Below are 14,441 nucleotides of genomic sequence, written 5' to 3' on the forward strand. Positions count from 1 at the left end.
TTTGTATCATCCCGAGACCAGTGGTGCTGTTGAGAGGGTGAACAAAACGTTGAAAGAATGTATTCAGCTTGCAAGGGCTAATGGTTTAAATTGGAAGGTAGCCCTCAAGGAAGGGATAGATGCCTATCACTGTTCACCTCACTCAACCACTGGAAGATCTCCTTTTGAGTTATTTAAAGGCAGAATTCCCAATACGATGTGGTGTCCTGGTTGGATGAAGTTGAATAAAGGGTTGGTGGATAATCGCATTGATCCATGGAGGGAGAAGGAGTTGGAAAAACAAGCCAGTAGGAAATTGTATTTTGATGATAAAAAAATGTGTTCATTTCCAAGAAGTCAATATAGGTGATTTAGTCAAAATAAAAGCACCTGTTGGACGTCAATCTTGGTCTAAGTACACAAATGTAAAACCTGTAATAAACGTTTTTAGGAATGCTTTCAAAACTAATGATGGTAGAATTTGGAACAAAAGTCGTGTAGTTGTAGTGAAGTCCAAGTGTGGTGAACAAGGTGATGCTGATGCTGATAAACATTTGTTCGGTCCCATCGGTGTTCCCCCACTTAGTTCCAGTAATACTCCTGAAGTTCGTGCTAGGAGCCAAATATTACGCAAGGCTCCTGCTTACATGAATGACTATGTATGAACTCTTTTTTCCTTGTTTTTGTTTGGTTCCATAGTTTTGTTCACTTTGCACTCTTACCTTGTCTGAATGTTTATCTTTACTTTGTTAAGAAGGGAGATGTGTAATGCCAAGCTTTGTGTACTATTCTCACCATGCCTATGTTCTCTTTAGAATGTAGAATTAGCTCCCTGTAATGTTCTGTTGCTAGGAATGTCCAGCCGGGATTTCTGGCAGTTGAGCTTGTGCTGTCTGTGGCTTAGGTTCAATAAACCATACCTCGTTAAACTACATTAATTGTCTTATCTTATTTGAGTGGTAAACACCACACCTTGCTTCTCAGCCAAAGTGAAAGACGGTCCAACAATATCCGGCCGATTATTTTTACATCTGAATCTATGGGGTCCTATCTATTGCCCTTTTTAAAAACAGGAACTATGACTGACTGAGACCAGGTTAATGGGAGATGCCATTGACTGCTGAGTTTAAATGCAAGGTTAATAAAGGGACCCAAAGCTCAATATAGGATTTAATAAAGGTACCCTGGCCCCCAATCAAGCCCGGGAGCTTTATTTGGAAGAAGGTGGGAAATGGATGCAGTGACCTCTGACATACCCTTTGGTTCACTAACCTCTTCCTCGTGATTATATATGGCCTTAAAATTATCAACCAATGCTTGTGATGTGATGGTGGATGCCTGGATAGAGAGTTGGTCACTATTAAAAAGGGGACAGTTTACCACTCTCCAAAAGGCAGCACTGTCGCAATACTGGCTAGCAGTCGGAGTTTATCCCAGGCCTCCTCTTTATGCTGGGTCTTACAGTTCTTACAGGTCAATCTGTAGATAGCCTTAGCTCTTTTAACCTTCTCCTGACACTGGGGTGTTTCGTGCAGGAGATTACACAGATCCTTATGAGCTTTAAAGCACTTTTTATCGAACCATCTAACTACTTGGGTTGAAGAAGGTGTACCTACTTTACAAAGAGCAGCTTTAATAAACTTGCAGATATGTAAAAAGGATTGCCTAATACCCTGTGCCAGCTCCTCTTCTGAAAGACATAAATGAAATTCGGCTCGGCAGGTATGTAGAAACCAATGTATGAACAAAATCTGAGGGGACAGTAGAGGCCCACCGGACCCTTCATCGCTGATCAGTCTTGAACTAGTTAGTTTTCTGTTGATTAAAAATTGCCAGTTACTCGCACACAGACTTCTGTAACCACACCTTGTACTGTGTATAGCATACTTCTATTAGCTAAACTGGTATCCAATTAATCTGCAAGTGAAAGGACACTATTCTATGCATGAAGTAGCTGTAAATTATGAGAAAAGGGTAAATGCTATCAATCGTGTACTTAATCTGTTTATTATAGCGATTGCAATTTGCCTTCTCACCCCTTCAGAGTCATGTTTTTGGATTACAATCATGTAAACCTCATCTACATACACTTGCCTACCTAGTGAATGTGGAGACATTGTCCTTTAGCCTGAAACCCCCCTGGGGCCGTTGCTGTCACTCGCTTTGCTCACTCGGTGACAGTCAAAGGTGACTTTTACGCCTCACCACTTTAAAAATACACAAGCCGCCACTTGATGGAAGGGAGATATGTTCTCATAATGACCTCTATAAACAGCAAAGCCATGCACTTTTGTTCCCTGAGATACCTTTCTCAAGGCATTGCTGCTCCCTGCGAAGTCTGAAATTATGCTCCTAGAACCACCAACGGTCAAGAAACAAATACAAATCTTCCTTTCTCAGATAACTGCCGGAAGATCGGGAATTTGATCACCCCCACAATACACACTAACCCGTTCTTGAAATTAAAAAAAAAAAAGATATGAGCACCATTTTTCATTCACTTTATGCTAGAGAATTTCAGAACCTGGTCTTTAATCTCCACTTAGAAAGTGGAAATTTTCTACTAGCCATTGTTCTGTGACTCTACTACTTGCTCCTATATGTTCTCCAAAGATGTAACAATATATTGTATGTTCTCACTTATTCTAAATTTTGTAATGCACCTGAATCTTGAAAAACACCTTGACTCTTGCATGCAATATATCCTACTGCATAAATAAACAAATAAGTTGTGCCATTTCAGAAGAACTACCGTGATGTTAGTCACTTTTCTAGGTTTCACACTCATGCTAACAATATTCCCATGAAGCACGTTTTATTGGAAACATTTGACTTTCATAACTTGCAACTTGCAAATTGTGATTGGAACATTGTTTATTATTCAATTTTTAAGTGCCTAAAGTACAATGTTCTATGTCAGTTCTGCATTGGCAAAATAATCTGAGCAGTAAATCTTATTTATCATTTTTATCACCTCCTATTTAGTGGGAATCTCGTGTTACGCAGTATGAGAGAGACTTTGAGCGTATTTCTTCAGCCGTCCGAAAAGAAGTGACGCGGTTTGAGGTAAAGTAGATTAACAAATCCTCTGTTATTTTGAGAGACACTTTAACTCATAGTACCAGCCTGCGACCTGTAGTTTGTGAGGCACAATCGTTGTTTAGCACGCTAGATCCCAAATACATTTTTGACAAAACGATCTATGGTCCCACCTACTGTTCCCCATTTATGCATTACTGATCCTCTTTGTAAAGTGACTTGTATGATGGGTCAGTGAGAAGTTGCGTGTGCTTGACCTTCCGTCCTCTCTCCCAGCTGGAGATGTTCATCCTGTGCTTGACCTTCCTTCCTCTGGCTCAACTCCAGATGTTTATCCTGAAATTGATGAATAACTCCCATTACCCGTAAACTACAGTAGTCAATGCAAGTTCCTTCCTCATTGATTAGACATGGTACTACATCCGAATCAGTCTTTTGAGGGGGTCCAAGTCTCAAGTTTCAGCTCTGATGGCAGTTTTCAGATATAGCAATTGTGATTAATACATTTCTTTCATTGAAGAGGTTCTCAGCCATTCAGGGAAACAATCTCCTACTTCGAAACCATTAAATAAAGGTTGAGTTGATGGGTCCAAAGGACCCAAGGACTCATTCCTTCTTACACCTGTATAGTTCTTCTGGCTGGTCCAAGAGTAGAATGCAGATGGACTTTCACAAAGAACAGGAGGCTAATCTCAGTATATAAGGAGCTGCTGCTATTACAGTCAAGAGTTCTATAAATGTAGTTCTAGTTGCTGATTCAAGCCTTTCAGTTTTCGTTATGTCGCCGCTTTCGATATTTTGGTAGACCTACATTCATTTCTGAGAGGTTGATGACTTCTTTCCACACAAGGACCTAAAGCGAATTAATCAAGCAAACTTTTGCAAGGAGCTGTTAATCACCTGTGACGGTGTCCAGGGGCTCAGTTAAAATGCCATGTCTTGAGTCTCTCCCTGAAATCCCTCAGTGAGGGTGATGTGTGATAGTGGAGGTGAAAGCCGTTCCAGCATCTTGTCAATGTTGCGCTTTAGATATTTGGTCTTCATCCAGTCTGCAACGTTCTTCCTGCAGTTGTGGAAGTTGGTCATTGTGGGCCTACTGTTTGAGAGAGGATGAGCTGTGTGTCGTCTGGGAAGGATAAGATGTTGAGGTTGTGGCTCTGACTGTCGGCTAGCGGTGTCATGTAGGTGGGAAGCTGTAGATGTTGTTCTTGGGTTCGAAGGGCGTCCCCCTGGATCCCGTTGCGGTGCAGTCCCTTGATAAGTGTGTGGTGGGATACAGTGTTGAATACCGTGAAGAGGTTGAGGAGTGTCATGGTAACTGATTCTCCTCTGTCGAGAAGCATGTGGATATCATCCGTGGCAGCGATCTTGGTGCTGTGGTTCGCACAGACAATTAAACAAAACAATGTGCCAGTACTGTGAAACGAATGGCTACACTTTACATTTGGGGAGCTATCAATCGCTCTCTCAAGATGACCACTTTTTCAGTCAGAAAAATTAGAAACAAAACGGTTCCCACAAGGTGGTTGTTTATTGAATATAAACTTCACTTTTTTGTTTATTCAAACTTTTGTTTTTGGGTTTTATGTTTTTCAAAATTATTTTTTCAAAAGGATCATACAATATATACAACGATACACAATTAGTTAGGAGGAGAAACAAATGAATGGGCCAAGGGAAAGTACATGAAATATTTTAGACAACATTTAGACATTTAGACGTACAATTAGACAATAGACGACAAAAACCTTAGGTAGTACACAAAAAATTGGGGTTGGTAGCGGTTGTTGGCGATATTTACAGCTATTTACAACTAGGCAACGATGTTTTTTTGTCCTATATTCTAGGTATCCTGGGAGTTTGCCTCAAAACAAATGGAAAACTATGGCTATCTTTTTTGTCATTAAATGAAAAAATCCACATTGTCATGAAGCTTGACACAATTCAAATCATTTAGCGCCTACAATTGGCCTTGATTTTAGACAAAACCGCCACTCTAGTGGCGCCAACAGTACACTACCACCTCAATAGGTCGACGCGTTTCAAATCCTACATTGATGTGTAGGATTATCTTCAGGACCAAACAAACTCAATCTGTGAAAAACAAATAATAAAAGCTCTGTCAGTGAAAACTATAGAAAGACTCTCACTCACACTCTACATCCATCCACTCTCATTATGTTACCTGTCATTTTTCTGACTGTGTTTATAGGCGTGGAGAATGCTGTGAAGAAGTGAAACACTATGTTTTAGAATTTAAGCATACAGATTGATCGTGTAATAATAAGATCTTATCGGTACTCACAGGGTGGTATTGTGAAAATCCCCTTTCAATGAGTATGCCAATGGTTAGCTTTAGCTGATTCCGAAGTAGGGGCGGGCTCGCCTCGTGAAGTCAATCTGCAAAGGTGAAAACATAGCGGATGCAGTTATTCCGCTATGTGGATTGAGCTACCTGCTACGTGAGCCGGAGAGCGCCGTCGTCGCGTGCAACTCCGCTCGGGGGAACTCGCTACATCACGGGCTTTGCTTACCTGAGGCTCCGTCTTTCTCCTCCAATTTGGTTCGCGGTCGGTTAGAAAACGCGATACCAATGGGGCGGAAACGCCTCTATTTACTTAGAATCATTTCCGGTTTGCGCGGGGGGGATCATGGGATATGTAGTTTAGATCTGCCGGAGAGCCCTCCGGTTTTCTACAATCGTATGTGAGATGCAGGATTGCGGTACCCTGGTAAGGACGGGGGAAGCAGTTGTCAAAGTCTGTATTGCTCATGTTGTATTTACAAACTATATAATTCCGACATTTCATTTAAACCTTGTGTGGTAGTATTAAATTTCAAGATTAGCATGGCTTCACGTTGTCGCAATTTGGCCTCTACGTCTCCGCCTCTCGGGTCAGGATCAATCTTCGAGATAACAGTCCATTTTAGGTCATGCTCACCATGGAGCTGGTCAATCCAGTGTTGCACTAGTGGGGCAGTGACAACCTTCTTCCTTATTCGTGATTTATGTTGGGACAATCTCTGTCTTATTTCCTGATTGGTTTTGCCTATGTACAGCTTATCGCATGGACATAGGATCCCGTACACCACATTTTTTGATTTACAATTTGTAAACTGTTCATGCTTCCAGGATATTCCTGTATGCTGGAATAGATCACCTTCCTGAGTGGAAGCACAGCAAAGGCATGTGCCACATTTGTGATGGCCTTTTATAGGTGGCAAGTTGACATAGTCTCTTATTGTCACTGGTTTTGGTTTGGGAATTGCTGCCCTGACAATATAGTTCGCGATACTTTTATCCTTTTTGAAAGCAAATAAAGGATGTTGCAAGAATTGAGTGTTTAGGTCTTTGATCAAGTGCCAATTCTGATAGATCAGTTTTTTCAACAAATTCGATGAAGGACAGTATGTTGACACGCAAACGATTCTTTGTTGTTGTTGTTTCTGTCTCCTCATTAACAATTCTTCCCTAGGTGTACACCATGCTCGTTTGATTGATTGATTCAATAGTTTAACCGGATAACCTCGGTCTTGGAGTTTATCTTTTAAATTATTGGCATGATCCATGAATTCATCTTTGAATGTGCAGTTTCTGCGGATACGCAGAAACTGACCTATCGGAAGGTTTTGTTTGAGACTTCTTGGGTGGTTGCTGGAAAAATCTAAAGCTTTATTGCGGTCCGTCTCTTTTTTGAAAAGGGTGGTAACTAGTCGTCCATCTACACAATATACTTCTACATCCAAAAAGGACATTCTTGTTTTAGAAGTCTGCAATGTGAATTTGATATCATTTGTCCTATCATTGATCCAGGTGTGAAATTGATCCAGTTGTTCTTGTGATCCTGACCATGTGAAAAAGATATCATCTATATATCTTACCCATCCCCCTATCCATTGGAGGAATGGGTTATTGTTATGGATGAACATCTCTTCATATTGGCTCATATAGAGAATTGCCAACTCCGGGGCAAATGGACAGCCCATGGCTACTCCTCTTGTTTGAAAATAAAAGTCCTCGCCAAACTTAAAGAAATTCTTTGTGAGGGCCAGCTTTGCCAGTTGTAATATGAATTCCGTAGGAATTCTCATAGGGCTCTCTCGCTTGTTCAAATAGATCTCTAAGACCTCCAAAGCCTGATCCTGAGGGATTTGGGTGTAAAGCGAGACTATGTCCATGCTGACTAACATGTCTTGATTAGCAGTAAATGGAATTTGTTCTAATTTCGACAAAAAATCAGTGGTGTCCAAAATAAAGGATTTAACCGTGAGGGTAAAAGGTTTCAGGAAAAAATCAATAAATTTGGAGACCGGTTCAAATAATGAATCACATCCAGAGATGATGGGTCTGCCTGGGGGGGTATCTGCATTTTTGTGCACCTTGGGTAACACATAAAACAATGGGATACGTGGGTGTTTATTAGACAAAAAGTTGAATTCATTTTTTCCAAGAAAGCCTTGTTCAAGTCCGATTTTTAGGATCAATCCTAATTCTTTTTGTAATTCCGATGTTGGGTCCTTATTGATCTTGCGATAGCAAGTGGAATCTGATAGTTGTCTAACTGCTTCTTGGATGTAGTTTGATGTTCCCCATACAACTATTGATCCGCCTTTGTCGGCTTGTTTCACTATGATGTTGTCATTCTGTTTGATAGTTTGTAAAGCCAACTTCTGTTCTTGAGACAAATTTGGTTTAACATATCCATTTCTTTTTTTCTCCTGTAAGGCTAAGGCTGAGAGTATCGTTTTTTCAAAGTAGGTCACCTCTTTGGGCACTTTATGTGCTGGGGGACAGAAGCTTGATTTCTTCTTAAAACCAGTGGTCTCTACTTGAAGGGGATTTTCTTTATCAGCAAAAAAAGTGGTCAATCTGATTTTACGACAAAATTCAATAAATTCAAGTTTTAATCTCACAAAGTCCGTGAACCTAGAAGGTACAAAAGTGAGTCCCTTTTCGAGGACGCTGATTTCCGATGATGTTAATATCGTGTTTGAAAGATTAAAAATAGAAGATTTTTTGGAAGATGTTAGTTCTTGTAGTTTTGTCTTCGCGTTGACATTTCCCATGGCTGATTGTATCTGGTTTTTCCCCGCGGTTTTTGTGCGTCCTGTCCTAAAAAAGGCTGTTGTTGCTGTTGATTTTGAAAATTGGGTTGATAATTCTGCTGATATTGTTGCTGATAGTTCCTCTGATATCCACCCCTTTGATTGAATCGCGGGCGGGCACCTCCTTGATCAGAGTCACTACCTCCCGAGGAGGATGTATCTGAAAATGTGAGAAATTTAGAGCGGGATCTCCCTTGGTTGTCGTTCAGGAAGCGTCTTGCTTCTGGTCTTGAATAAAATTCTTGCTGTAAATACGGATAAGTTTTCTCAAATGTGAAATTGCGTTTGTCTCTTTCAAAGTTGTTGTCTTTCTGTTGGACAGTAAAATCTTTGAATTCCAATATTTCTTTATCAACTCTCTCGAGTAAGGCCTTACAATCTTGGATCAGAGGATTTGTTTTAATTTCAGATTCTAATTTTTCGATCTCCTCAAGTTGTAATTTTGATAAGCGTTGAGCAGTTTCGATGGTTAACACCATCAGATCCCGACTACATTTAGTCTCAATATAACTGAATCCTTTTTTGTATATATTATCCTCAGTAAATATGACTGGTATATTCTTAACAATTAGTCCAGATGGTATAGTTCCTGACCTGAGATGTTGGAGCAGGTAGTGACCGTGCAGATCTGTCCTTATTTGTTTTTTCTTTAAACGAATCAATTTGTCTGATTCATTGTTCACTTGTGCTGTATTACTGAGTGTGGCGGAGCCAAATGTGGGAGGGTCCTTCAACAGCTTTTTAATGTGATCTTCGCTGTATGCGAAGGTCTGGTCTTCTGACATAGTCTAGGAAGTGGGTTGATAAACTATACTCACCTAGAAGGTATTCAAACAAACACTTTCCTTCTTTCATTCAAATGAATAGATGAAAATAATAAATAAATTGTGAGAATAATAAAATAAAATAGAAAACAACACTGGTGTAACCCCAAACAGGGCCGATTCACTCAAAACACTACCTGTAAATGGAACAACACAATCACCAAAAAACTACTAGCCACAGTCCAAGGCCTATGGCAAACAACAGGTTCAAAAAACTGAGACAAGTTGGTGTCTCACAATTACATCTCGCGAGCCGGCGCCCGCTAAATCAACTAAGAAACAAGTAGGGTCTGGCGTATACCACAGTAAGGCTGCGCCCTATCAAGCAATTAAACAAAACAATGTGCCAGTACTGTGAAACGAATGGCTACACTTTACATTTGGGGAGCTATCAATCGCTCTCTCAAGATGACCACTTTTTCAGTCAGAAAAATTAGAAACAAAACGGTTCCCACAAGGTGGTTGTTTATTGAATATAAACTTCACTTTTTTGTTTATTCAACCTTTTGTTTTTGGGTTTTATGTTTTTCAAAATTATTTTTTCAAAAGGATCATACAATATATACAACGATACACAATTAGTTAGGAGGAGAAACAAATGAATGGGCCAAGGGAAAGTACATGAAATATTTTAGACAACATTTAGACATTTAGACGTACAATTAGACAATAGACGACAAAAACCTTAGGTAGTACACATAAATTGGGGTTGGTAGCGGTTGTTGGCGATATTTACAGCTATTTACAACTAGGCAACGATGTTTTTTTGTCCTATATTCTAGGTATCCTGGGAGTTTGCCTCAAAACAAATGGAAAACTATGGCTATCTTTTTTGTCATTAAATGAAAAAATCCACATTGTCATGAAGCTTGACACAATTCAAATCATTTAGCGCCTACAATTGGCCTTGATTTTAGACAAAACCGCCACTCTAGTGGCGCCAACAGTACACTACCACCTCAATAGGTCGACGCGTTTCAAATCCTACATTGATGTGTAGGATTATCTTCAGGACCAAACAAACTCAATCTGTGAAAAACAAATAATAAAAGCTCTGTCAGTGAAAACTATAGAAAGACTCTCACTCACACTCTACATCCATCCACTCTCATTATGTTACCTGTCATTTTTCTGACTGTGTTTATAGGCGTGGAGAATGCTGTGAAGAAGTGAAACACTATGTTTTAGAATTTAAGCATACAGATTGATCGTGTAATAATAAGATCTTATCGGTACTCACAGGGTGGTATTGTGAAAATCCCCTTTCAATGAGTATGCCAATGGTTAGCTTTAGCTGATTCCGAAGTAGGGGCGGGCTCGCCTCGTGAAGTCAATCTGCAAAGGTGAAAACATAGCGGATGCAGTTATTCCGCTATGTGGATTGAGCTACCTGCTACGTGAGCCGGAGAGCGCCGTCGTCGCGTGCAACTCCGCTCGGGGGAACTCGCTACATCACGGGCTTTGCTTACCTGAGGCTCCGTCTTTCTCCTCCAATTTGGTTCGCGGTCGGTTAGAAAACGCGATACCAATGGGGCGGAAACGCCTCTATTTACTTAGAATCATTTCCGGTTTGCGCGGGGGGGATCATGGGATATGTAGTTTAGATCTGCCGGAGAGCCCTCCGGTTTTCTACAATCGTATGTGAGATGCAGGATTGCGGTACCCTGGTAAGGACGGGGGAAGCAGTTGTCAAAGTCTGTATTGCTCATGTTGTATTTACAAACTATATAATTCCGACATTTCATTTAAACCTTGTGTGGTAGTATTAAATTTCAAGATTAGCATGGCTTCACGTTGTCGCAATTTGGCCTCTACGTCTCCGCCTCTCGGGTCAGGATCAATCTTCGAGATAACAGTCCATTTTAGGTCATGCTCACCATGGAGCTGGTCAATCCAGTGTTGCACTAGTGGGGCAGTGACAACCTTCTTCCTTATTCGTGATTTATGTTGGGACAATCTCTGTCTTATTTCCTGATTGGTTTTGCCTATGTACAGCTTATCGCATGGACATAGGATCCCGTACACCACATTTTTTGATTTACAATTTGTAAACTGTTCATGCTTCCAGGATATTCCTGTATGCTGGAATAGATCACCTTCCTGAGTGGAAGCACAGCAAAGGCATGTGCCACATTTGTGATGGCCTTTTATAGGTGGCAAGTTGACATAGTCTCTTATTGTCACTGGTTTTGGTTTGGGAATTGCTGCCCTGACAATATAGTTCGCGATACTTTTATCCTTTTTGAAAGCAAATAAAGGATGTTGCAAGAATTGAGTGTTTAGGTCTTTGATCAAGTGCCAATTCTGATAGATCAGTTTTTTCAACAAATTCGATGAAGGACAGTATGTTGACACGCAAACGATTCTTTGTTGTTGTTGTTTCTGTCTCCTCCTCGCACAGAAACCGGATTGGGCGGCGTCACATAGGTTGTTTTCATAAGGTGTTCTGTGAACTGCTGATTGATGACCTTCTCGAGGACCTTGGTGGGAAAGGGAGCAGCGAGATAAAGAGGTCGTTCTGGAGTTCACTGGGGTTGGTGGAGGGTTTCCTGATGATAGGTCTGATTTCTGCCTGTGTCCTGGAGAGGCGGAACCATGCCAGATTTTTAGCATATCCCCATTTAGATAAATGTAGTAGTCTTACAATCTGGCATGGATACAGCCCTCCTGGACCGACTTTGGAGTAACTTGTACTCAACTGAGTGGGGAGCTGGCAAATGACTTGCCCTGTAGGGTTGTGCTGCAGTCTCCAGTAAGTAAGTCCTGGGAGGATGGTGGGGAACAGGCGGTGGGAACTGAGCAGTGAAACAGCAGGAACCGAGTGGCGAGGCAGGCCAGCTCACTTGCCGATAGCAAGAGGCAGAGATGGGGGAGGGGGGGGGTGTGTAAGGGCACAAAACAGCAAGCACAAGTGGAAAGCAGCAAAATCTTAGCTAACAGGAATAAGGCTGGCACTGGAGCAAGCATTAGCAGTAGTCCACTAGTGGAGTCAGAAACCTTTCTAGACTGAGCAGGGAGGTGGCACAGGAACTACAAATATGTTAATCCTGAAAGCCTATATTGTAGTGCTGAACTAATAACTTATGCTATACAAGTGAGGATGTGTTGAGTCTTTTCTTATTTCTGGTGAGTGTTCTATCTTTGTAGTTGCATGTGAAATACTGAAAGAAACTGATTATGTGGAAAAAATCCCATAATTCTAAGTTGCTGCCTGTCAAGGTTGCCCGTAGACCTTTCTGCCTTTTCTACAATAAAGTGCAGTGCTTCCTTGCTCTAGAAACAAGATATTTCATCTGTAGCAGGTGGACTCCTGACTAAGAACCAGAGTGTTTGACCAGGATCTTCTGAGAAGTAGAGGAAACACATCTGTTCTAGAACTGCCTCGATGTTTGAGACAAAGGGCAGAAGGTGGTTGGAGCTTTCTTTTAACCTGCATGGAAGATCCAGGATGCGACCTTTGCCCGCAATACACCAATGCATAGTTTTGAAGAATCTTCCTGCCTACATATTGCTCACTTATTGAAACTTCTCCAGGGGGCATGATTGGATCTGGAAAAGTTGAAATAGATCTCCTGGCAGAAGGTTTTGCCACGGCTTTGTATCATCTCTGGTTCCTCCTCCTGTATATGTCTTCACAGAGCTGTATATGGCACCATATGCCACTCTGATATCAGTTGTTTTTTTCAACTTCCTCTGACACAGATCCGTACTCTCTGCTGGCCAATATGAGAGCAAATAAAATTGTTTAGAAAAATAGGAATGAGGATGTTGTTTTTATCATAAATAGATTCAAAACTTTTCAGTGCTTGGTTTTATCTCAGATTATTAAATTCTTATTTAACTAGATCCAGCCCCAGTTATTGTCAGTAATTCTATGAAGCTTAGGCAGGTCATAAAAACTGTCACATACCTCCTCATAATGGCAAGAGTAATATCAAGTGTGCCCTGTAGAGGGCTTCATTCAAGATCTCTCAAATACCGTAAGTGAACCAGCAGCGCTTGCCAAAGATTCGCAGATGAATATTGTGTCCACAGTTAGAGGCCCACCTCTAGCATCATTCCAGTAGCATTCCTGTCCGCTCCAGAATATCTGACCTAGACTGAGCCTCTAAAGGTAAGGGTTTTCTTTTCTGGGCTTTTGTCTACTCCCTTTAATTATGGATGGAAAGCCTGGCCCGACAGTTATACCCGTCATGTGTAAACACTTTAAAATCATCCCTAAATTGTTGGATGCCTCTGATACTTAAGATATCTACAGTATATATACAGGACATGTTGTGATCCCAAACATTTACAGGATTCCACAGTTCTTTTTGACTAGCAGTCACACATGTTTAGGTGGGCCACCCAAAAACCAAGTCAAACATTGTAGTTCAGAAAAGGAGGAAGAGATGCACAATGAGTCACTGTTAAATGTTGGTCCAACAGACCTCACTTGCACATTAGGACGAGGTTACTGCTTAGTGTGTAATTCTTACCGAGTAAGTTTCACCGTAACAGAAGCAATTATCACTGGGGTTAAGTCGAAAGTGCCTGGTTCTAAAAGTTCTCATCCAGGGGATACTCATCAATAGTCATAATCTATGAATAATCCCCGCCCATGTGCGGGATCCCGGAGCATATAGAAAATACATATACATATAAATATATATGTATAAATATGTGAAACATATAATTGCAGCCTAAAAAACATTTTCTAACTGGCAAAAAATGCCGCAAAATTACATAAATTAGTATACATACAGTAGTACCCTTCCAAACCCTAAGGAAGAAAGAGCAGAAAACATTTTGTATACACAATGCTTTATTGCCATAGGAAAACCTGTAATTGCAGGCATTTGCCAGTAGGCTGCAGTAGAGTATAAAGCAAACAGAGAAAACTGACACCTTGCCTTTAAGGCATTAGAGTAGGGGTACCGTGCCTTTAAGACCTGAAGGCAACCCCCTGCTCCCATGGTGCACCACAGGTGACAGTTGGGTTAGTTCTTTTTTCCGGCTCCTTCTGTGAGGATCCTGGAGCTTGAGCTCTTCAGTTTTCAACTGAAATTTGTTTTTGAGAGAGTTTTTCTCAGATATTCGACTTTTTTGAATAAATAAGGCTTCTGATTTATTTTTCTGTGGTAACCCATAGGAATTTCCTGTCAGAATGCCTGCTCTTTTTAGGAAATGTCCTTCTTGTGACAAAAAGATGGCTCAGAATGATCCACACTCTGTGTGTATTGTGTGTCTTCCATCTTCACACATTCCTGATCAGTGCCATCATTGTAAAAAATTTAAAAGTCGGACTCTTCGCGACAGGGAGAGGATTCGACTTCATGCCATGCAGGAGATGGACAAGAGTCACCAGGTGGGTGCTTCCCCAGTCCCTAGATCGTCTCCTACAAGCAAGCATGCCCAGAAACGGCGTCATTCCACCTCTCCTGTCTCCAGAAAGAGGAATGAAGGTCGAAAATCTCAGTCGACGTCGAGGACGCCGTCGAAAAGGCCCAGATA

General features: G+C 41.1%; 1 protein-coding gene across 1 annotated transcript in view; it reads left to right on the forward strand.

The window, feature by feature from the left end:
- Positions 1-14,441, forward strand: part of SNX1 (sorting nexin 1) — a 672,004-nt gene that overhangs the window by 561,537 nt on the left and 96,026 nt on the right. Inside the window, exon 13 of the mRNA XM_086959205.1 lies at positions 2,965-3,045. Within this exon, the coding sequence (XP_086815331.1) occupies positions 2,965-3,045 (81 nt within the window). The remainder of the gene's footprint in view (positions 1-2,964; positions 3,046-14,441) is intronic.

The sequence above is a fragment of the Lissotriton vulgaris genome, chromosome 2_2, assembly GCF_964263255.1.
Source record: "Lissotriton vulgaris chromosome 2_2, aLisVul1.2, whole genome shotgun sequence".
Lineage (NCBI taxonomy): Eukaryota > Metazoa > Chordata > Amphibia > Caudata > Salamandridae > Lissotriton > Lissotriton vulgaris.